Source organism: Equus caballus, chromosome 27, assembly GCF_041296265.1.
Source record: "Equus caballus isolate H_3958 breed thoroughbred chromosome 27, TB-T2T, whole genome shotgun sequence".
Lineage (NCBI taxonomy): Eukaryota > Metazoa > Chordata > Mammalia > Perissodactyla > Equidae > Equus > Equus caballus.
The window spans coordinates 20451593-20476769 of NC_091710.1; the positions used below are offsets into that span (position 1 = coordinate 20451593).

Here is a 25177-nt window from a genome sequence, read left to right on the forward strand (position 1 = left end):
GGGTAATTAAAGGAGCGTTTCCAAGAGGAGGGATCCAGGCCACAAGAGAAGGAGAGATTAGGTATGAAAAGGAGAAGGGCCAGTTGGTACGAACAGAATGGAGATCTGACCGGAAGCAGGAAAAGCAGCTTGGCGACTACTGGAAATGTCCAGGAGACTGCAGACAGCCAGGTGGGAGGACCACATCCAGCAGCCTGACCCTCCTGCCAAGTCTAACACACGTGGGTCATAAACTTCAAGACATGCTTCACTTTTTTTTTTGCCAATAAATTAGCAATTCTATTCTCGACAGAAACATCTTTCCAGTCCCCATCTACGTCCAGCATTCAGCAGTCTGCAAAGTCAAGATTATTCAGAGTCCTTCAAATAGATCCACCCTTTTCTCATGGTAGAATGTCACCTTTGGCGATTTTTCAGTGTTCCAGCTGCCATGGACAATTAGATGTGTCTATAGGAATCGGGATTTAGAAAAGATTTCTAGTATAAAATGGCTGGCTGATGTGTTTCCTTCTTATTCATTTTTTTTTCCTCCAAATCATATTGATATTTCAGAAGAAACGTTAAATGCAAACAAATCCATGGCAACACTGGAAAGCTGGCTGACGTACTTTCATAGACCAGATTGGTTGGGAGCGGCTGGAATATGTAGCACAGATGAGATCAAATTTATGGTAAAATTTAGTAGAGCAGTGGAATGTGGTCCCATGCAGAAAAGATGGGATCATCAAAGAAATAATTCGTTCTAGAAAAACCCTACAAAAATCATAAGATTATACACAGCGGGCGGGGGGGGGGGGGGGTCTTAAAGAGGAAGTGCGATTACTGACTAATGAGGTGGAGGACCCAGAGCAGCTGCGGCAGCTCCCTGCTCTCACAGTGGCTTCTGCTGTCCGTCCCCGCGAAGGTGGGCATTGTGACACATGAGAATCCAGACTGGGCACTGGAGTCAGAGAATCAGGGCAGTGCCGAAGGTTACCTCTGGCTACGGAGGAACGAGTGACCCCAAATGCAGAAGATGAGCTACTCACACACACTGGAGAAATGCTTGCCTGGACACAGACAGTAAAGGGAAGAGACTGGGGCCAGGTTTCCTGCAATGAGAAACAGTTTTCACTGTTGGCTGACTAAACAGATCAAAAATCATCCAAAGTTTGAGTAAAACAACCACAAAAAGTCTCAAAAATCAGCAGAAGAATTAACCACTGAAGAAAAATTGTGAATGCAAACAATAGAAGAAGACGTCAAAGCAACTATAATTAGTATTTCCCAAAATATTCCAGAAGGTATGACACCCAAAAAGAAGAATTAGAGTTCTTGGAAGTCAAATACACGATTCATCCACAAACAAACAAAATCCCCACCTTAGTAGGTGGGCTGAACAGCAGAAAAGACAATGACTGGAGATTAGATTAGTTGGCTGTGACATCAAGTCAACCATATGAAAAACTGACGAAATAAAAAGTACGAGAGAGGGGGCTGGCCCCGTGGCTGAGCAGTTGAGTTCACCCGCTCTGTTATGGCAGCCCGGGGTTCATTGGTTTGGATCCTAGGCCCAGACCTATACAGCGCTCATCAAGCCATGCTGCGGCATCATCGCACATAGGAGAACTAGAATGACCTAGAACCAGGATACACAACTATGTCCAGGGCTATGGGGGGGAAAAAAAAAGGAGCAAGATCAGCAACAGATGTTAGCTCAGGGCCAATCTTCCTCACCAAAAAAAAAAAAAAGCATAAAAAAAAATGAGAGAAAAGTTAATAAGCTAATAAACATAGAAGACAGATCCAGAAATACCAAGATCCTTCTATCAGAAATTTCAAAAGGAAAGAAGAGACAGAACGGAGGACAGGAAATAACAAAAGAAATAAGAAGAAAATTTGCACGAGTTGGAGAAAGACATCAGTCATCAAGTGCCAAAACAGAGAGAGAAGAAGAGAGAAAGTCCTATACATAGACACATGCAGGATACAGGGGACGTTTCTAAAGTCCAAAGAGAAAGAGAAAAGCCTAAGAGTTCCAGGAAGGAAAACAGGAATCTCCAGCAGTAAGGAGTAAGGATGGCCTCACCATCCTCGTCTCTCACACGGGACATTGCAGACTAACGTCCTCAGAGCTCTGAGGAGAAATGAATCTGCACTCGAGGTGTGTGAGCAGCTCACCTATTCTGTGAAAGTAGAATAAATTTCAGTTTCAGAAATGCAAGGATTCAGAAAGGTTACCACACTTAACCCTTTCTAAAAGAATTCTTTAGAGAGGTACTCCTCTGAAATAACAAAACACGTCAGAGAAGGAGGAAAACTCAGGATAAGAACAGCGGGGAGCCAAGACGTGAGTAAAACAATCAATTATTCATAATGTGGTTGTGGCCATGTTGTCAATAAATTATTCTGAAGAAAGAGACGTAATATTAAAAATTAATAATCGGGAACTAAAATTCTGGATGATTTAGACAAAATATAAAAGGTAATAAAGAAAGAGGGCAAGTGAAGGTACTAAAGGAATTGTTTAGGGGGTGGCAGCTGTAGGCATTAATTAATTTTTTATTAATAAATGATAGAAATGGATGCATAACTTTCAAACCATTAGAGGAAAACAAGGAACCGAAAAACTCAGTCAAAGCTGAAAAGGAGAAAAAGAAGAAGAAGAAAACATTCTGCAGAAAACACTAAACAAAACAGCACGAATAAGACTGCACATATCGGTGGTAACAATATACATGAGTGGGTTAAACCCTTAAATTGGGTTCTAAAAAAGCTCCAACTGCAAACCATTTATAAGAAATACTGAAAACAAAATAATGCAGAAAGGGATTTGGAATTATAACTGGGAAAAGAGAACCACTGCTTCAAGCTAACAGCAAGGAAGGATTTGGTAGCAGCAATTTTGGAGAGCCAAGAGCATCCGAACAGACTCTCTGAAGAGAGAGTGGAGGTGGGGTGGGGCTGAAGTTCACCCAGAGGGGAAGGGAGACACATGGAAACAGAATGGAAAGTGTCTGGCAATAAGTTTTGGATTTGACACCAAAAGCAAAGGCAACGAGCAAAAATAAATAAGCATGATACATCAAGCAAAAAAGCTTCTGCAAGCAAAGGAAGCCACCGGGACAATGAAAAGGCAACCTATGGACTAGGAGAAAATATTTGCAAACCACATATCCAATAAGAGGTTAATATCCAAAATATATAAGGAACACATACAACGGAAATGCAAAAAAGCAAATAACCCAATTATAAATGAACTATTTTTTCTTTCTCTTTGTTTTTTTTTTGAGGAAGATTAGCCCTGAGCTAAAATCTGCTGCCAATCCTCCTCTTTTTTGCTGAGGAACACTGGCCCTGAGCTAACATCTGTGCCCATCTTCCTCTACTTTATATGTGGGACGCCTGCCACAGCATGGGTGCCAAGCAGCGGCATGCCCGAACCAGGAATCCGAACCAGTGAACCCCGGGCGCTGAAGCAGAATGTGCGAACTTAACCCCTGCGCCACCGGGCCAGCCCCAATATAAATGGACTTGGAAAGACATGTTTCCAAATAAGACATGCGAATGACCAACAGATACATGAATAGTGCTCAACATCAGGGAAATGCAAATCAAAATCACAGGGAGCTATCACCTCACACCTGTTAGGGTGGCCATCAGCAAGAAGACAAGACAGAGCAAATGGTGGCCGGGCCGTGGAGAAAGAGAGCCCTCGTGCACTGCTGATGGGGATGTAAGCTGTTGCAGCCACTATGGAAAGCAGTATGAAGGTTACTCAAGAAATTAAAAATAGAACTATCATATGATCCGGCAATCCTGCTTCTGGGAGTATCTCCAAAGGAAACGAAGTCATTCTCTTGAAGAGGCATCTGCACTCCATGTTCCTCGCAGCGTTACTCCCAACAGCCAACGTATGGAAAGAACCTAGGTGTCCGTCAACAGATAAATAGATGAAAATGTAGTGTATATACACAACGGAATATTATTCAGCCACGAGAAAGAAGGAAATCCTGCCATTTGTGACAACATGGATGCACCTGAAGGACATTATGCTAAGAGAAATAAGCCAGACAAGAAAGACAGACACCTCACGTTATCACTTATAATCGAAATCTAAAAAAAAGAAAGTTAAACTCATAGAAACAGTAGAAAGGTGGTTGCCAGGGCCGCGGTGCGGAAGCAGGAGGGGTTGGTGAAAGGGTATCACCTTTCAGCTGTAAGATGCACAAGGTCTGAGGCTGTAACGTATAACATGGTGAGTACAGCAGATGACACTGTATTGTACAACTGAAATTTCCTAGGAGAGCAGAACTTCAATGTTCTCACTGCCACCCTCCCTCTCCCAAAAAAGAAAAAGAAACAGAATGGAAAGCCTAGAGGGTACTGTTGAAATTGATTAGATTAGGCGCAGGAACATAAAAAACCATTATCAGAGAATGTTCAGTGTTTCAACTTTCTCAGAGAAGACAATGGAATTTACCGACCGCACTTCTGGTAGCAGATGACTTTGTTTCTATTGCAAGTTCTTTCGACGTGACCTTACAGCAAGTCACAACTCCCAGCAGGATCTGGTTTCACCATCTGAAATCCTTTATAAGGCTCTGAATAAACCATGAAGAACGCCCGCCTGACAGCCCTACCACATTCAAGCCACATCATTTTAACAAAGGCCCTATTTGGGGACTTCAGTGACCAGGCATCTTGGAACCTTCGTCATAACAAGGGTGCCGTGCTAGGTGCTGCTGTGCCAGTGGGATTCCCCAGATGGTTGCTGAGATGTGTTCACCCACCCTGCTACAGAAGCGCTACATACAAGCCCAGTTTGCAACTCAGGTGAAACCAGCAATGACACAGTAAATGCAAGAAATCCAGGTCCTGCTCACACAAACAGCTTGACCCGGGGACTGCCTGGAAATTTGGTGGGCCTCCTTAGTGAGGCCTCTTTCCAGATTCTGAGGGCATTGGTTCACCAACCAGCAACAATTTCTAGTGTGTCCTGGCCAGTAGCCTCGGGCCTGGACCTCGGCTGACTCCTCCCCGCACGTGTGGGGAGCCACGGCAGGGGCCTGAGCAGGTCCTGCTTGCGTGCCACTGTGATGGCGACCAGGAATCGCCTGCGGCAAATGAACGTCACGAAGCTGTCTCTCTAAGGACAACACCATCAGGACGCTGTGAAGGAGCACGTGCGTGTGGATGCTGTGCATACATGCCAGCTGGATGCCAGTTGTAAGGTGCACTTTTGTCTTTATGGTAATACTTTAGATTGGTCTGGAGACTGGTTCCTAGTGGTAACTGTGCAGCCACATCTTCAACGCGGGGGTGAAAATCAGAACCGAGCCTGTAACGGACACAATCAGAAAGAGCCACAGGAAGATTCGGTCGAGAACTTGAGCTACGAATTTCCAGTCTTGTACCACCTGCAAAAGAGAAAAAGATGCTTTCCGTTCAAGATGCCGCACAACTGTTCTGAATTCATTTCAAGGCATTTAAAAAGAATAATATTCAGATTTACAGAACTTACTTTTCAAAACACTCCTAACATATCCCCCACAATCCAGGCTCAGATTCTCTCCCGTGACTCACTGACAGGGCCCCAAACCCAGCCTGTAAGTAGTTTAGGGGGACACTTTCCTCAACACTGAAGATGTCAAATAGAAACAACAATCATTTACGCATTTGTAAACATCACTGACCAACATGGAAACAGCCTGATTTTCACACAAGTAAAAAGCCAGGATCTCTGACTGTCATGCTTCCTGATCTTATGAATGAATCGCAGGTTTATAAAAGCCAAACGTCACAGGCCTTCTTTCCTTCCACTCCACACGTGGGTCTGGCTGCCACAGCCCCGGAGCAATGGACACTGCGAAGAGGAGAGCTGACCAGGCGACGCAGGAATTCCTAAGGCAGAGAGGGGCCAATTCCCCTTGGAGGGAGGGAGGTGGGGGGAGAAGGGCAGCAGCCCGTCAGAGCACGGTCAGAGCAGGAACAGCGACCAGGCTGGGGAAGTCTGAAGGACAGGGGCCACTTCTCATCTCTCAAGGGAAAATAATTGTCCCATTTCTCCTATATGGGGATTCTGTGAAGATGGAACAGGACAGGAAGCCCGCCGTTCCAGAGGGGAACAGGTGCTGATGTAGAACCTGAATGTTTTCTGCGCACACAGAAGTTTAGAAATAAAGCTTGGGGAAAAAAGCACAAAGAAGACAGATTAAAAGTGTCACCTTTAAGTGGTAGGATTATTAATGATTTTAATTGTCTTGTTTGCACTTTTTGTATTTTTCAAATCCCTTATATTGATAATGTGTTACTTTTATAATTTTTTAAAAAGCTATTCAAATCATTATTCAAATTTTTTAAAGATGTAAAGAAACAAACGAAAAAAAACCCCTTCAGAACAGCTGAAAGGTTTGTCCTGCAGCAGCACCTAGTTTTTCTGGTGCTTTAAAAATTATTTTCAGTAGGTGAAAACATGACAAACTGTAAGAGAGAGGATATACTAGGCAGTGTCTGGATAAAATGTAGAAGGATATTTCTTAAAAAAGCATTCTTTCGTAAGTCTATTTGTGGGCTCAGGCTCTTGGCACTAATTTTCACCGATTTTAGAAGAAATAATTGAATCCTATAAATTGGCCTGAATGTATAACTTGTTTTAAGCAACAGGCCAGTTTTAATAGTGGATGTTTGTGTCAAATAGTATTCTCATCCCCTTGGAGAAGGATCATTTACAGGAAGGACAGAAGATGAGGAGAAGACAGAGGAGGATCATCACGTCCGGACTGCTCACGTCATCGCGAGGCTGAGAACACGCACGCTGGGCGCACAGTGCGCGTCTTAGACTTTCTGTGGTTCAGGCCTCACATTAACCCATCAAGGCAGGTTTCAGAAAGCTGAAGCTCAGGCTGAGCAGCTCGTCTCACGTTACATGGAATACCGGAATCAGAACGCAGGGTCGGAGGCCAGGACTGCTTTGAGTCTGAAATCCATGCTCTTGCCACATTTAAAAAAAAATCTGTAGGCTGAATCACTACCCCCTCTTCCCTCACCAAAATATCTCTTGTAACACTACATTTTTGTATTAATTTAAAAATATGATTCTTTCTGACCTTTTATTTCTAAACACTGTGGATAGAAATATCCATCATCCCACGAAAAATGAAAGCTAAGTTACCAGAGACCAGGACAACCAACTTAACGTGTAGAACAGAATTATTGTGAATAGTATTAAGTCTGGTTAAAAGGAATAGTGCTTAATCTATAGTTGCTTCTTTTTTGCTCATTCTGTTTTTCGTGAACTTCTTCCAAAAAACCCATACTAAAATTCCTATTTTATGTCAGGGCTTGTTTGAAATTTTACATGTGTAAAGCAGATGGCGGATAATGTCACATTTTAAACAACGACAGCATTTTGTTGTAAATAGATGTCAAAATATTAGTTCTTGCACACCTCAATGGCAGCATTATTATAAGAATACCCGTTTACTCACCTGGCTGATAAAATGCTCTTTCTTTACATGCCTTGAAATGTATCTAATGGAATCAGCAGCCTTTTCCAGGAAAGCAACCAGGACTTTTTCTCCATCACTCATGTGTTTTTGTTTCTTTTTTTCTAAGACTTTACCTTTCCCTGCTGGTTTACTCTCATCTTTATCTGGAAAAGAGTAGCGATCCACGTGGTCCTTCATGCAAAGTAATTTAGGAAGTTTTTGCAGAAACAGCCTCTTAACCCAGGGGGCCATGGGATGGTAGGTTGAGGAAGATCTGTGGTGAACGTTAATGACAAACACGGTAACAATGATCGACAGAGTGACGAAAATCATGATGAACAGCAGGTACTCCCCAATGAGAGGAATGACCTTGGAGGAGGAGGGGATTATTTCCTCAATGACCAGGAGGAAAACTGTCAGGGAAACCAAAACGGACGTTGACAAGGAAAGTTTTTCTCCTTCATCGGAAGGTAAGTAGAACACCAGAACTGTCAGAAAAGACAGCCCCAGGCAGGGGATGATAAGGAAGAGCGTGTAGAACAGAGGCAGGCGCCGCAGGACGAAGGAGTACGTGACGAACGGGTACGAATACAGACCATCTCTTCTGCTGCCCTTCATCCCTTTTGCATTTAGGATTTCCCATTCTCCATTATCAAAGAAGTCTTTTCTGTCAACATTTTCATCGATCAAAATGAGGTCAACCATGGTACCGTCGTAAGTCCAGGATCCAAACTTCATGGAGCAGTTCTGCCGGTCAAACGGGAAAAACGTGACGTCCATGGTGCAGGAACTTTTATAGCTGGCGGGAGGGGTCCAAACGACTGTTCCGTTAAATTTTACTATGACTTTGGTCATGAGGGAGCCTTCGAAACGGCCGTCAGCACTGTAGGAAAAGTAAGTTTCATCTCAAGGGTTACTTGAACACTTGTTAATTGAGCTTTTCTTGCCCACTACGTTACTATCTATATTTTGTTACTTTCCTACTAGAGTGTCAAACAATTTTTTAAAAAGAAACAATTCTTTTGTTACTTAAAGTTGTACATTTCTCTTAATTATTTTGCCCAAAGCAGGCTTTTCTATTTCTAGTCCTAATCTGCTCAGTGCGCTTGCTTTTCTTTTGGGATACTTACTTTTCAAAGAGAACTATGTCAGGGAGCCAGAGAGATTCTGATGGGACTTTAATTGAATGAATTCCCCCATATTCATCAGGATTCCAGCGTAATTTGTAGTCTGTCCATTCCTGCATGAAATCAGTATACTGTAATTTTATTCTGAAAATTCAACGTATTAGACTTTGGAATCTTCAAGTTTATATTAATTTACTAATTCAGTGTTTTATTTAAAAAGGGAAATTCGTCCACTTTGGGTCTTATGACCCTATCTTGGACTCAGCGCAGTTTTCAGGATACAGCGAGAGCCAGCCTGGCCTCCGATCTTGCCCAGGCCCCCGCACCTGTCCCGCGTGGGATGTCCAAAATCACCATATCCACCTCCCAACGAGTAGGCTCAGCAACAAACGCCACTGATTCAAGATCTATTTTTTCAGCCTATTTTGTCTTAAGCAACAAAAGAAAAGCAATGCTAGATCTCAGTTTATTCTAGGAGAGTTGGCCCAGTGATATTTTAATCTCACAATAAAGGGTACAAATGATTTTGAATATTGCTCAAGAGTCTTGCACAAACATCCACCCAGTATGTTAATACGAAACATCAGTATCTGATGACTACTCTTGATGACATTATAACTTTTATCCAATGAAAAAGCTATTTTCCAAGAATTTCCTTTTAAGTTCTAAACTGAATTTATTTTGTGAGTGCCCAATTATAGTTTTAAATTATATTTCTAATATTGTTAGCCTCCAGATGCTTACTTATTTTTCCTCATAATAGAATGAAATCATTTAGCATGTTTTACAAGGGCTGATGGATCCAGATTAACAAAGCTGACCATTAATTGATTGGATTATGAAGGTCAAAGAGAATGATGTACAGATGACCCAATTACAGCAGAAGTGGACGTTCTTAAAAAGATTTTGGATCCAGAATCTTATGAAATCTGACCTGAAAATTAAATTCTTCTCTTCCACTGTCCCTCATGTGGACAGTTGAGTAATGATGTAGGATAATATTAAATGACATTTCAGAAAGTTACAAGGATGTGCCCACTGTGAGGCTTCCTGGAGCCCAGTGATGCCAACTTTGTCATTAGGAACTCAGGAGACAGCAGATGGGTGACTTCACTACATGGTAAAATACTGAAGATGCATGATGCCTGAGAAGTGAGGGAACTATACACTCCAGATGAGACACTGTCTATTGTAGACAATATTTGTGAGCCTTGACCCTTGGAAAATAAATTTTAAAAGATATGGGTCTTTAAAAAGCTACAATCTAAAGGACACAAGAATTGCATGACTATTTACAGAAAACCATGCGTATGAAGCCTGACAGTTTAAGAGCCCAAACTAATAAAGTATTTACTTCTGTCTTTCATAAGGCACAAGTTCTAAATTTTGATGAAGTTCATTTCACCAGTTTTATCTTATATGGATTGTGTCATACCTAAGGAATTTTTGCCTAATCCAAGGTCACAAAGATTTATTATATTTTCTTCTACAAGTTTATAGGTTTAGGTTTTACATTTAGATCTAAGATCCATTTTGAGTTGATTTTTTATTACCATGTGAATATGGGTTGAGGTTCTTTTTTTTTTTTTTTTTGCATATAGCTATCCATTTGTTGAAAAGACTAAGCATTCTCCATTGAATTACCTTTGCACATTTGTCAAAAATCAATTAACCATATATGTGGGGCTCTTTGTTCTGTTTGGTTCATCTATGTGTCTCTCCTTTCCTTGATACCACACTGTCTTGATCACCATTGCTTTCTAGCAAGTTTTTTTTTTTTTTTTTTTTAGGAAAATTAGCCCTGAGCTAACATCTGCTGCCAATCCTCCTCTTTTTTTTGCTGAGGAAGACCGGCCTTGAGCTAATATCCGTGCCCATCTTCCTTCACTTTCTATGTGGGACGCCTATCACAGCATGGCTTGCCAAGTGCTGCCATGTCGGCACCCAGGATCCCAACCGGCAAACCCGGGGCCACCGAAGCGGAACACGTGCACTTGACTGCTGTGCCACCGGGCCGGCCCCTCCAGCAAGTTTTAAAATCACATAACGTGAGTTCTCCAACTGTATTCTCCTTTTTCAAAATCATTTTGGACATTCTAGTTCCTTTCCTTTTCCATATAAATTTTTGAATCAGTTTGTTGCTGTCTACAAAAAATCCTGCTGAAATGTTGAGTGTAATTGATTTGAATCTATAGATTGGTTTGGGAAGAACTGACACCATAATACTGAGTTTTCTGACCCAGGAATATCATTTCTCTCTCCATTTATTTAGGTCCTCTTTGATGTTTTTTAATCAATGTTTTATAGTTTTCAGCTTACAGACCTTGTACATACGTAGTTAGATTTATACCTAAGTATTTCATTTTTTTGATGCTATTATAGATGGTACTTTGAAATTTAAAAAAAATCCAATTGTTCATTGCTAGCATGTAAATATACAACTGACTTTTGTTTATTGACCTTGTATCTGTGATCTTGCTTAGCTCCTTAGTGTAAGGAGTTTTTTTGGTAGATTTTCTACACAGACAATTATGTTATTTGCAAATAGAAAGTTTTATTTCTTTCTTTCCAATCTGAATGCCTTTTATTGTTTTTCCTGGCCTTAATTCACTGGCTAGGACCTCCAGTCTGATGCTAAATAGGAGTAGGAGAGTAGATATCCTTGCCTTGTTCCGGATTTGGGGTGGAAAACATTTAGTTATTCACCATTAGGTATTATGTCAACTGTTGGTTTTTCGTAAATGTCCTTTATTAGATTAAAGAAGATTCTTTCTGGTTCCAGTTTGCTGCTTTTTTGTTTTAATCATGAATGGATGCTGAATTGTGTAAAAGGCTTTTCAGCATCTATTGAGATGATCATATGGTTATTCTTCTTTAGTTTTTAACATGATGAATTATATTGATTGATTTTCAAGTGTTGAACCAGCCTTGCATTCTTGGGACCCATCCCACATGGTCATGATGTATCACAGTTTTAGATACTTTCTCTCTCTTTTTTTTTTTTTTGTGTGGAATATTAGCCCTGAGCTAACGTCTGCCAATCCTCCTCTCTTTTGCTGAAGAAGACTGGCCCTGAGCTAACATCCATGCCCATCTTCCTCTACTTTATATGTGGGACGCCTGCCACAGCATGGCTTGATGAACAGTGCCATGTCTGCACCCAGGATCTGAACCAGCAAACCCTGGGCCACCAAAGCGGAACGTGTGCACTTAACCACTGCACCACTGGGCCGGCCCCCTTTCTCTTCTTGTATAAGAAAAAATAGGCAGACTTCTGCCTTACAGGGCATGAAGATGCATTGGCAAAGAGAGTATTGCTCTAATGGTTTTCCTGACGTCGTCTGAATTCAAATCAAAACACAGTTGAGGTTTCCTTGAGAAAAGATGAAGGCAACGAAATAGGTGGCATGTACTTTTATGCTTTTGCTATTGAAGCATTTTTTTTTTAATCTTGTTTGTAGGAGTGAAAAATACACTGTAACAATTTACCAAATATCTAATACAAGTCGGGACTAATCAGAAGAGAGGAAAACAACCCATATATTTCCCTCTTAGCAATGTGAAATGCTTTTTACCTCAGCTTTTGGGTATCTTTGTATGATTATTTAAATAAAACTGGGGCATATTTTACAAACTTACTGTTTTTTTTTTTACTAATAATGTTCATGCTGGTAATAAAACAATAAAAGTTCCCTTTCTTGAGCACTGATGGTGTGCCAGGCACTGGCCAAAGTGCTTTATATTTATCAATGCTAATTTTTCAGAAACCTACAAGTTACCTATTATTAGGGTTATATTAGATGAGGCAACTGTCTCAGAAAGTTCAAGTACCTTGTCCAAAACCACACAGCTAATCAGTAAAGAGGATTCAAGCCTGCTGCATCAGTAGGACTCAGTAGGCCGTGCAGTCGTAACTCCGGGAGGTGTGCAGCCTACTGGCGGCAATGGTGTTCCAGCCAAGGTCTATCTAAGGCCAGGCCCCACCGCCTTACCCCCTCCCCATGATACATTACAGTGGAAAATTTGTTGCCTAAAATTCCTCACAACTTCAGTCGTTTCTGTCAAGCTTTCTGTGGCTCTGTTCTCATGGATATTTCCGGTGCTGACAGCTATAACGCATATTGGCAGTGTACTCAGGCTAAAACACTAGCTTATTCTATCTCCCCTGTTAAAAAAAGAAAAAACAAAACAACATAAAAACAGAAAATCTGTTTGGCCTTAATAGTAAAATATCTGTTGAAAGGTGGGGATAGTATACAAATAAGCATGTTACCCTGAGTTCAAGTTCAGTGACAAATGGGAGAAAAATTGTGCAACGAAGATGAACCCTAATAACAAGAGCCTTAATTGCCTCCACTTAAGGAAGGCTTTGCGAAGGAAGTGGTATGCCAGGAGATCTTTATAGAAAGAGGAGAAAACTGGATTAGGAAATAAAGTGGACACATGCCATCTGCTGCCTCCAATTCACCTGCCCTTCTCCTGGCCAGGCACCCCAGGCTCCTCTTGGGGACCACCTCACTCCACTGTCCCCCTCCAGCTGTGGCGGAGCTGACTCTTCCTTCCGCTCCAGGAGGGGGCCTGCCCTCAGACCTAGCCACTGTGATCTTCAGGGGTGGGGGGTAACCAGATGGGCATCGATGAGACGCCATGGGACTTCTGGGACCACCGGGAAGAGGCCAGCTGTTCTTTCTGCTGAACCTGAGCATGGGGAGCATTCTGAGGCTGGAGCTGAACTAGCCGCGCTGCTGCCACGAGAGGAGGGCCCGCATGGGAAGGGAGTCACCCAGAGGGCGTGGAGCCAGCACCCCTGGAGGGAACCCCAGGCCCTGGGCGTACTGCTGGAGCCCCTGGACCACGCTGCAGGTAAAGCCAGCCTTGTCCCGGGGCTTTTCAGATTGGGAGAGCCAATAAATTCTACTTTTGCTTTTGCCCGTTTGGGTTGGGTTTTCTGTCACTTGCCACTAAGACGTTCTCAGCTGATCCTGGGAAGAGTCCGAGTAGGTCTCCAGCAGGCAGTGCTGCAGACTGAGACCGCAGGCATGAGCCCCAGGAACAGACGCAACCCGGGCAGATCGGCTGCAGCCGCGCTGTCACACCGCAGTTCTGTCTTCTAAAGACAGGGTTAACGAGCACAGTGTCCAACAAAGATTGCTGGAAACAAAATCACCTGCTTCCCGGACCCAGCTTCCTTCCGCAGGCGCAGCTGGCCTTTACCTGTGCCCAGTTCTACACGCAAAGGAGGAAGGGCGAAAGCTAAAATTCTGGGGCCCCTGCCTCTGCGCAGATCCCAGCAAACCATGCCCGCTTTACAAATTCTCCCGAGGAAAGCGAGCCGAGCCCCAGGGCGAGGGACGTTTCAGTCAGAAAGATTTGTCTTGCTCTCCGACCCGACCTCCAACAGCAGGAGCAGCAGCTGTGGTCAGAGCTAACACCGAGGTAGTGGTTTATGAGGCTCACATTTTTGGGGAATTAATTCATTCCACAAACACGCAAGGCTTGTACTCACACCCAGCGGTGCCGCCTTGCCCGCCTCGCCTGGGCTGACTCAGACAATGAACAAGCAGACTACCAGACAGATGATCGGCAAGCCTGGTGGTCGTTGCTGTGAAGGGGGAGCGGTTTGGGTACAATGATACGGAACAGCTGAGTGGACAGGGAAGGTAGTTCTGAGGGGAGGATGTCTCAGCTGAGACGTGAAGGGGAGGAAGGAGCAGCGGGCGGTGGTGCGGCCAGCCGAAGGTTGCCCGTAGATAAGACAGCACGCAGGAAGGCGCTGGGGTAGACAAGTGAGTGCATGGGTGAATGAGGGACACATTCGACTCCTCGAGGAGGGTAGAAAGAGAGCTACAGTGGATGCGGGTCTCATTCCTGATGTCGGGGCCCAGGACGGTCACCTCAAAATATCCCACAGTGGCATATTGATTATTTTGAATTAAAGCTACTTGAGAAGCAAAAAGGGCTTTCCGAGCCTCCTGTCGCTGCTCCCCTGAAAGGGGAGACGAATCTCCCCTGTGGAAGGTGCCCCCCCTGCATCCTTGTCCCCAGAGCCGGGCATTCAGGGCCGAGAAGCAGTGTAAGCAAACTTCACTTACTACCCAAGCCTAAGTTTTTGTGTCCTGTCAATTCCTCACAAATTTACTGTTTCTTGGTATAAAAGACAGATATCCTTCCTGCTTCCCTCACTCTCCGAGCATCATGTTCATGCTTCTCCCATGCACAAGTAATGAAATTGGGTCTTCCCCTGTTAATCTGGTCTTGCGTCAGTTTTATTATTAGTCTAACCATAAGAACACAAGAAGGGCAGAAGGGGGCTTCTCCCTCCCCGACACTGACCAGAGAAGGAAAAGGGGCTAGGCAGGACTTTCGGTCAGCACTGCTTACTTTGGTGCACCCAGAAGAGAAAGAGGCCTGGGTTTGAGCCAGAAGCCCTGAGTTGCACAGCGGGCTGGTCCTTCACCAGCTGCACTCCTTTGCAGGGTTAGAGACATTCCTCGTAACCCTGTGTCCTTCTGTAGGCGACCTGGGAGGCAGGGTGCTCTTCTTGGCATGCCCACCCACAGGGGCTCATTGGATTTCCATGAAACTGTCTGTCCCTCACCGTGCGGGTGTGCTCCCTAGCCCAGGATGACTGCCGTGTTCGAGTCAGCAGGGGCGGGCTGAGGATTCTGAGCCCAAACCCTCCATCCTGTTCTCTAAGGAGCTGTGAGATTTCTAGTCACTTCCCTGTTCTCTCTGAAACCCTGGGGCCGCCTGGAGTTGAGCCCCTGCCTCTCCCTTCTTAAAGGAAGAGATTAGAAATAATATCCTGTGTCCACATGGTATGTTCTAGCCAAGACTCGCAAAGCCGTTTGCAAACATCAGCTCTGGTTTGCAGCCGCTCCCGGGGCGAGCTGTGTCATTGCAGGAAACAGGAGAGCACAGGGCAGGTCAGGGCCAAATGTCAAAGCTAATCTCTCACTAAGGAAAATGGAAAAGCACTGCAAGTCTGGTTCGTAATTCTGAAAAGTGCATTTTCAAATCCATATCATATATATTCCCTTGAAATTGTCTTTTCTTACAAATATTACCTGAAGTAGCAGTCATAAATGTCTAGCTATTACCACAATCCAGAACCAGATTTCATTTAAACCTAAATCATAACACTTTTTTACTATAAATTCTTCAGATTATTCGTAGTTTAATACTAAGACCAAAAGATAGTAAAGAACAAACATTCCTTGCTATTGCCTTGATTGGCAGCCTCTGGGACATCCCTGGGAATTTCAGTCACCTTAAGGTCAGATGAGAAATTCTTAAAACCAAATTAGTGTTGATTTATTCTAATCTTAAAGACAGCAACATGATGTATGATATGTCTCATATTCTCATTATATCCATGAGTTGACAAGGCCAAGAAATGGGACTTGTCATTAAGGATGAGAAAGCCTACAAAGGTGGCACCAGGAAAGGACATTTATTGATTCCCTACTACATGCCAGATAATGTACGAGTCACATTCACACATGTGATCTCATTTAACCTCCCAGCGACACTGTGAGCTAGGCATTGCCTCTATTTTACAGATGAAGAGACTGAGGGTCAGAGAGGTGAAAGGACTTGCCCAAGCCTATAGAGCAGGCCTTTGGCTCCTAACTCACTCTGCCGGATGCTCAGTCAGGGTCCACTGGAGTAAGAAGACCAAACTGGCCTCCTTTGCTAACATCAGGGTGAGGCTGCGGAAAAGGAGGGAAAATGAGATGGGGAGTAAAAGTCTGAGACAAACTCATGGACCTGAAGGTGCCCCTGGAGGCTGTGGAAGATAATTAGAGTTGGGGAGATCGCCCAGACCTGCACGCAAGGCTGCCCCTTCCACAGGAGCTTGGTTTCTATTTCTCCTCAAAGACCAGCTCCAGGGATCTACCCAATGAGGCCTTCATATGTTTGCTAAACTTTTTCTTATCAAAAACAGGACTCAGCTGTGGGAGAAACAGCACTAGTTTCAGACGTTGGCCTTGGCAGACAAGCAGTCAGCTACAGGGAGGCCAACACTCAGAATCTCATTGTCTCACTGGTGTTTACACTGGACAGGGCCGAGCCCAGTGCCTCACATGATGCTCGGCGCACAGTAGGCGCTTGTTGGATGAGTAAATCTGACATCTGTCATCACAGTGGTTATTCACATGATGACATCAGGCAAAAGGTCCAAGCCTGGGGTCATTAAGGAAAGCGGGGTTTCATTTTCCGTCACCTTCAAGGTGCTGGCGATGTGGTTTCCTGACCTTGAGTGGGACAAAGCAGACTCCAGGCAGCCAGGGCATTGAGTATTTTCTCATGTAATTCTACTGAGTAGATGTTAATAACCTACTTACGATTTATAGAGTTTTGATTGCTCTCTGGAAGTATGAAGGAGGAAGACAAATGAGTTTGCAGAATAAAATCAATGAAATAAAAATAGCCCCACATAGAGGACTTTCTCAGGATGTCACTAAATTTGTCCTTGATAAAGGTCTTTGAGAGGATAGGAGAGGAATGTCTAAAAATACCAGAGAGGAACTACGGAAACAGAGGGTAAGACAGAGAATTGGGCAAAAAAGCAAGCATCCGTTGTGTATGCTGCCATGGAACATGCTTTTGTTCCAAGTGGGCAGAATTTCATTCTCCCTGTGGATATGAATTAGGGAGTGTCTGACAGGGAAATGAGAAAAGAGGAGGGTTTGACCATTTTCGTCTTTATTTTGACTGATGTATACAGGGTGACTGGAAAGAGTTTCCAGTAGGTTTGCCCTGGTGTAAGAGCTTTGGGAAGTCACGTTATTGGGAATACTAGACACGTGGTTCACAACTTCTCCACCTTCGTGGCTTATAGAACTTCTGTTGATCCTGTAAGACCCAACTTAAATATCTCCTCCCCTTGGAAGCTTTCTCTGATTTTCTCCCTATCTCATTGTCATTTTTGTACCAACACAGTACTTATGTGAACTTTCCTTATGGTGTTTACCATATTATAGTAGGTTTTTTTTTTTTAATTTTTTGGTGAGGAAGATTCACCCTGAGCTAACATCTGTGCCAATTTTCCTCTATTTTGTACATGGGATGCTGCCACAGCATGACTTGACAAGCAGTGTGTAGGTCCATGCCTGGCATCTGAACCCATGAACCCCAGGCTGCCAAAGTGGAGCACATGAACTTAACCACTATGCCACCAGCTCGGTCCCTACAGTGGTTATTTTTTACACAACTAAGACTATGTCCTCTCCTGAAAGAAGACCTGTGTTTTCCTCTTTGTACATCCAGGATCTAGCAGAGTACCCAGCAATTAGCAGGTGCTCAATCAATCCTGTGGATTGAACAGAAGATGGAGTGAATCCTAACTTTAGTCTCTTCCATATATCTTTCTACACCAATTCCATGAGAAGTCCCAGGGGTTGAGGGACTAATCAACCAACTAATTACAACCTTAGAAGACCAGGGTTAGGAAATAGACTAGACGGGGACAGCACTGAGAGGAGAACCAGACATCTTCCATCAGCTCCCTCAGTCTGAGGAAGGGAATGGAATGATTGCTTTATAGAAGCCAGACTCCACTGAACAGTGCGAGTCACTTCAATGCTCCAGTCCTCAGTTTTCTCATCTGCAAAGTGGGAATAATAATAGACGTCACCTTATAAGATGGCCATGAGAATTAAGTGAGATCATTCCCCGACACACTCAGCACGGTGCCCAAACACCTCGTAGGCGCTCAGTAAATCTTGGGTATTTTATTAGCTGCTATAAAACTGAGATCTGTGTAAAACACCAATGATACCTGTTTTTTAACATTAGATTTTACCATATTTTTTCTTTTATTCTTCATCTTTCTTTTATCCTTTTAGTTTTAGAAAGCTAAAAAACAGAAAGCATAAAAGTAACATCATGGCAGAGCTCAAACACACCCTCTTCCATGCACCCTTCCCTGCCTGCCACCCTCTTTCCTTCTTGCTCCCACGTTGTGCCAATTACATAGCACTTATTGACTATCGTCCACTGTGACATTCCCACTCCAGCTCCAGTCTGTGTGGGTGGAAGAGCTTTGACGGTGTTCTCTGTGCTTCTATGAAAGTGCAGCTGTTGCTCCTGCCTTGGCTCCTCCTAGGACTTAGAAACAGGTCTTGATGTTTAGTGCAAAGGCTGGCTAGACAGAGAAGACCCTAATCACGAGGTAGGAAACCCAGACTAAGCCAGATGAGTTACTAGATTCTTCTATCTCTGTAAGCGGGGGTAGTGATACCCACTTTGGTAATTCAGGGTGGCTGAGAGATGCAAATGAGAGAAGAGATATGATAACTCTTTGCAAATTAAATGCAAGCAAAGTTTGTTACTCTCATCCCTTCTAGGAAACGGGAACCCACGTGAGCGGGCTGGCTGTCCCACTGTCAGCTCGCCCTCCTCCTACAGATTTTACTTGCTCTGTTTTGTGTGTTGGAAATTTTTAGGATTTGACTCCCTCTTGATCTGGAGGCATTCACCAGGCCTAACTTTGGCCTCTACTCTCTCAACATTAAAGGCCAGGATCCCTGGACCAAGGCTCCCTGTGAGAGATTAATCCCAAGGAGCAGCTGGAGGAGGAGGTGTGTGGGAAGCAGTGGGGTTTTGTTTGTTTGCTGTTTTATATTTTTCTTGACTTCCAAAGACTGTTTATACTTTAAGAGAAAAGTTTTGTTTCTCTTCCCAGCATGCTTAAATACAGACTTCTTGTTGATTTTTATTAACTCAAAATACCTTCCAATCGCACAGCCTCTGGAGTACAGGAGCGGGATGCGCCACTGAGGGACGGGACAGGCGTCCGTAAAAGACGCCAACTTAAACGGCAGTTTCACACACACACGCTCAGCTTATCATTTTCTCCTGGACTTTTCATTTGCAGGTAAAACAATACGCAGATCCATTTCATAACTTGCTGACATCCCTCCCAATTAAAGAATCAGAGGAATAGACGGTAGCAAAACCTAGAATAATTCTCAAACTCTGATCAAAGGTTTCGGTGGGAGCAATCAGATGACACCGAGTGAGGCCTGGGAGATCTCCTTGTGACCTCTTTCATCCACTGCTTCGTCACTGCTCCCTACAAACCGCTAGCAGAAAGAGCTGAAAAATGCCTGCTCAACCTGAGTAGATGACTAACACATTTCAATATACGCAAATAAAAGCATTATGTACGTATGTTAAAGCTAAGTGAGATGTTTAACATAACCCCCACCAGGAAGATTTTAAATCTATGAGAGATTAGAAAATATCTGGACAGGCATTAAAAAACGTGAAATTGCTAACAAAAACAAAAAATAAGCAATTAAACCAAACTTCTCATCTCTTATCACCAAAGTGTCAGTATTTTCTCCTTTATATAACATATGCAAAACTGGGTTTCGAAAGGTAATTCTTTCCTGACACTCTAGCCAGAGCTCCTGTGCACAGACGCTGCTTTGGGAAACAGGCGGTAGCCAGTTCAAAGCAGTCATCTGAGCAGGGAGCCGGAAACCATGCAAACGCATTTGAGTCAGATCGGGAGAACACGCATTTATTACTTTGTTCTGAAATTGCAGGCGGCGGCCTTCCTTCGTTCCCTCTCTTCTCTTTCTGGGGAGCAATGTCACAGGGTGGCTTATTCCCCCGGAGGGCCGGTAGGGGTGAGGGAGAAGTTAACATCGCTCGTCCCTTATCCGGGAGCCGTACTCTGAAGGTGCCCTGGGGCCCTTCCCCCTTTCTCCAAGGAGCCCAGGGACCCAGGCCTCAGTGTCAGAGAATCCGCCTTCCCCTGCCTGGGGACAGTTCCACTCCAGGAGCAACAAAACAGAACCAGGCACGCCTGCGAGCTTCAGGACCTGCTCTCCAAAGGTCCTGAAAAAGACTATATCCCACAAAAGAAGATAAAAAATGAGAGATCTTCCCAACCGTTCCCAAATATCTCCCTGAGGAACCCAATGTGCTCTTCAAAATAATTGTTTTCCAGATGGGAGCCTTTCTAAATAGAAAAGAATCGACATAATGAGATTGACAGATACAATGCTTGGATCGACATTTACCTGCTTGAGCCACACATTTGTTGTCATCAGCTGATTCTTTTCATCCTAAGAAAATGACAAGAAGATGTAAATTCAAATTAAGTGAAGTCGTGCTTTGGATTCTTTCTGTCGGAAAGACCTGAGTCTTACTTTTGAGGTATTCAAAGTGTAAATGATTCTCAACTTAAGAACAGTTAAATGGTACAGGATCCTAAAATTTTAGGCATGTTTCACTTAAATGAAAAATAATAATTAAAGCAAGTAGGAGTTCATCACGGCCATATTTATATAAAATTGCATAACCGAGAACGCGTGTTAAGGGTGCAAAATAGAACGAAACATGAGCTTTGCATGCTTTTCTAGAAGGCATCCTGGGGCATTGAGTCAGCAGGGGTGGGTGAGGGTGCGTGCTTGGTGGGGCAGGGGATTGGGGCAACATGGGAGGATTCTTCTGGGACTTTGGGGACCACAGCAGGATGATTCTGCAGAATGTGGGTTGTTAAAGTTTACTGATTTCCCAGGAATGCAATCACGGCAGCCCAACAGGAAATTAGCAGAGAATGTTAAAGTCTGGGTGAGGTCAGGGAAAAGCATGGGGTCCTTGGGGGATCCAGAAGGGTGATGGAGTCACCCAGGCACCCACTCCGGTGCCTGGATGGCATTGAATCAGCCCTGGGCTCAGTTGTCCCTTCCCTCCAGCCCCCACTCCTCACCCTGGGTGCTCCAGCAAACCCACCAGGGCAAGGCCCGTCCTGGCAACCACATCCACCCCCAGCAACAAGGTCCCCTACTAAGAGCGCTGCGATGAAGATTTATCCCGTGACGCTTCTCATTCTTTCCTTGGGTCATTTCACTGGCTCCTTGGGGCAGATTTTCTCCCACAGTAAGTTATTTTTAAAATTGAAATGGCAGACATGGGGAAAGAAAACAGAACAAAATCTTAGACTCACAAAGAGGTTAAGGAATGTGCGTTCCTTTTAGCTTTGTGCCAAGGATTACTCACCACATCTACGAGCTGAGATATTTTCAATCCAAAGTATACTTTTATGGTGTCATTAGCATTTAATACAGGGCGAACCCATTTCTGATAACCTTGGAATAAATCTCTGAGGAGGGCATCTTCATTTTCAGCTATTGAACTGAATCCCGCAGTGGCTTTAACCATCATGGAGGAACCTGAATTAACGGAAGAGGCATATTGGCTGGTTTAGCATCCTATGGCCTGAACCTGTATGTATTTCTAAACAGCCTAATTCAGCACAGGCAGTTTTGGGGATCGGGCTTCTCTTTAGCCATTCTCTATGCCCACAGCTAAAAGTAGGCTCTGTCAGTTACCCAGAGTTTCACTCTCTTCTCATGGGATTCTCCCATCGTGAGGTCAATAGCTTGACCCCAAGGGGATGGTCCACGACCTCTCTGCGAGAGCCTAAGAAACACACTAATTTCAAGCTTTAACCCTCAAGTCGAAGAAATGGTTTAGAAATGAGTCTAGAGATAACTTTTGTTTCTTTTCAGTGCCATGCTATAAATTTAAAACAAGGAAGCCCTTCGTTGTTGCTTTAAATAAAGCTCCTCTTTTCACATACTTACGACCCTACAAATATCCTATAACAACTCACTCCACTCTCTGCTTTACCATAGAAAATCTTTTTTTCCCACTGAGAGACACGATGGGCAGTGATCACATACAAGATACACCCCCAGATTTACCCAATCAAAACCTAAAGACTCTTAGCAGGAAGAAAAGCAAAATAGCACACCTCCCCTGGGGGTGCCTGAGGTCTGCTCTTCACTAAGGGAGCAGCATTCCAAGGTGTGGACTGGAAGGCTGCGGAGCGCTCTCTGCCCTCACATCTTTCTCTTCTGCTCTAGAAAGCATATTAAAATGCAAATGAGTGACAGAGAGAGGTGCAACCTTACATTTGCGCTTATTTAAAAAGCTAGCTGTTCTCAGACTTTGATACTTCCACTATTCTTAGTGAGCAGAGCTGCACTAGAGAGCAGGTCAGCTGGGTGGCACTCTGTAAGGGGCCCTAAAACCTTCCTGGAAATGGAGGAGGAGGGGGGAATTGAAATTCCCCTGAAGGCTTCTGAGGAAGAGGTGTTCACCTGCTCAGGCTGCGCTCGAAGAATTTCCCTGCCCCACATCCAGTCTTAACTTCCTTCAGTTACATCGCGACTTCAGCTGCTTCCCACCATCTCCACTGGTGCTGCCCTAACCACAAACTCCATCATCTCTCTCTTGGATTCGAGTGCTGCTTTCCAATTGCTTCCACTCCCGCCCTTTGACAGTCCATTTTCTGCCCAGCAGCTAGAGCCATCTCTTAAAAACAGAGGACAATTATGTCAGTTCCCTGCTCAAATCCACCAAATGCTTCCCACCAAACTTAGAAAAAACACCCCCAGTTCTTACCATGGTCTCCCGGGCCCTACGTGGCTCCTACCCTCTCCCACTCTGCCCTCAACCCATCTCCCAGTGCTGCAGGCCTATCTGCTCTTTCCAGAACATTCCAGTAAGCTTCTGTTCTGGGGAGGCTCTTGCCCTAAAGATCCCTGCTCCTTTCCTTTGTCCCATCTTTGCTCCAATGTCATCTCCTTGAAGAGGTCATTCCAGGTTACTCCATCTAAAAATCCGCTTATGATATTCTGTCCCCTTATGATACTTTATCTTCCATCAGAGCACTTGATCTTATTATACGTTTATTGTCTGTCTGCCCTGCTAGAAAATGCAGCTCCAGGAAGCAGGGGCCTTGTCCGCCACACTGCTGTCCCCCAGTTCCTGGGGCAGTGCCTGGCAGGTGTGGCTGCTGAGCCAATGGCTGCTGAGCGAACGACACTTGGGTAACAGTGCAGTCAGCTGCCTGGCTTTTGTTTGCTGAGTGGTGTTTGGAGGGTTTGGGCCAGAGATGAATTGCTCTGGAGAAAAGAGAAGTGAGGAGGCCACAGCTGTCCTTCTCCAGCCTGCCTCACCCAGGCAGCCCCTCCTCCAAAGAGAAGAATGCTGTTGGGGGCACTGCGGCAGACACACTAGTTACCGGCCAACAGCCATTGCCCTTTCTTCCTGGTAACAGAGGCTAAATTTATTCAGGAGTGCACAATGCCAGCTTAAAATGCTCCCCTCTCAGGCTCCCTCACAGCTAGGGATGGCTGTATGACACATGTGTGGCCAAGGAGGGTATTAACAGAAGCCACTGGGTGAGGTTTACAGGAAACATTGTTGAATAGGATGGACTCAACCCAACATGTACTTCCGCTTATACCCTTTTCCTTTCTACTTCTCTTGCCCGGAACTGGGACATGTTGTCTAGAGATTTGGCCACCTGAGCATTTTGCACGCCTGGTGAAGGCTACACACATAAGGTGGCCGAATAGATAGACAGGTGGAGACTGCATCCCTGTTAGCATGGTGACTGCCATGCCAGCCCTGGACTGCCCGCTTCCAAATTTCTTGATGGGTGAGAAAACACTCGCCTCTTTTGACTAAGCCACTGTAGCCACTGTTACCTGTGTCTGAGGCCAGTCCCAGCTTCTGAGAGCGCCAGAGTCCTGACCTTCCCCAAGAGACCTTGTGTCTCTGTTAACCCAGCGGGTACAAATACTGAAGACACCATCTCACAACAGATGGAGACACCCCAGGAAGGCTGAGACCAACTGAATAACGTCTGAGCCAATCCACACACACACGCTTCCGAGCTCAGACAACCCTGCGACCTTATAATTTTGGACCTATGTGAGGGAGCCTACCGAGGGTGGAGACTGCACCCTCGAACTTGGAAGTTTTCCTGTCACTTTGAAGGGAAGTGGAGTTGCACGTTGGCAGGGATCTTCTAAAATGATAACCCGGACATTCCCCAGATCTGTCACCCACAAAGCCACACCCTTTCCCAGGATCCAAAGGAAACAAGCAGGTCCGCTCTTGCAGGGACCTGTGTATTTTTCAACCTGTGTCGCCAGTGTCAGAGGGTGAGATGCCTGAATCGAGGGGGAAAAGCACAAATCTGTTCCGTTACCAACTGAAGGTTTGTTTCCCTTCAGATTCCCATGTGGCAGCCTAACCTCCAAGGTGACTGTATTTGGAGACGGGCCTGTAGGGAGGTAACGAAGGTTAACTGAGGTCATCAGGGTGGGGCCATCATCCCACGGAACTCATGAGAAGAGGAAAAGAGGCCAGAGACACTTCTCTCTCCGTCACCATGCAAACACTGAGGAAGACCACGTGAGGGCACAGCAAGAAAGCTGCTGTTCACGAGCCGGGAAGAGAGTCCTCACCAGAAACTGAATTTACCAGCATCTTTATCACGGATTTCTAGCCCCCAAAACTGTGAGAAAATAAATTGCTGTTAAGCCAGTCAGTCAGCGGCATTTTGCTATGACAGCCCAAGCTGACTAGCACAAATCTGTATTGACCTAAACTGACCTTACCAAAAGTGAATAAATAAAAAGGCCAAAGGTTTAACACTTTCTGCCTAATATCTCCAAGCTTCCTGAATCTTCCCAAAGCAGAAGCTGAAGTCTCTGAGCCATTGGAGCAGACACAGACGACAGGCCTGGAGATGTTTCTGGC

At 44.5% G+C, this 25177-nt stretch overlaps 1 protein-coding gene across 1 annotated transcript in view; it reads right to left on the bottom strand.

Annotated features, from left to right (window-relative positions):
• Positions 1 to 1597: 1597 nt before the first annotated feature.
• Positions 1598 to 25177, bottom strand: part of CHRNB3 (cholinergic receptor nicotinic beta 3 subunit) — a 33284-nt gene continuing 9704 nt past the window's right edge. Inside the window, exons 3-7 of the mRNA XM_014736519.3 lie at positions 21617 to 21789; positions 20635 to 20679; positions 8600 to 8709; positions 7470 to 8352; positions 1598 to 5399 (exon numbers count right to left, since the gene is read on the bottom strand). Coding sequence (XP_014592005.1) covers positions 5265 to 5399; positions 7470 to 8352; positions 8600 to 8709; positions 20635 to 20679; positions 21617 to 21789 — 1346 coding nt within the window. The 3' untranslated portion in view covers positions 1598 to 5264. The remainder of the gene's footprint in view (positions 5400 to 7469; positions 8353 to 8599; positions 8710 to 20634; positions 20680 to 21616; positions 21790 to 25177) is intronic.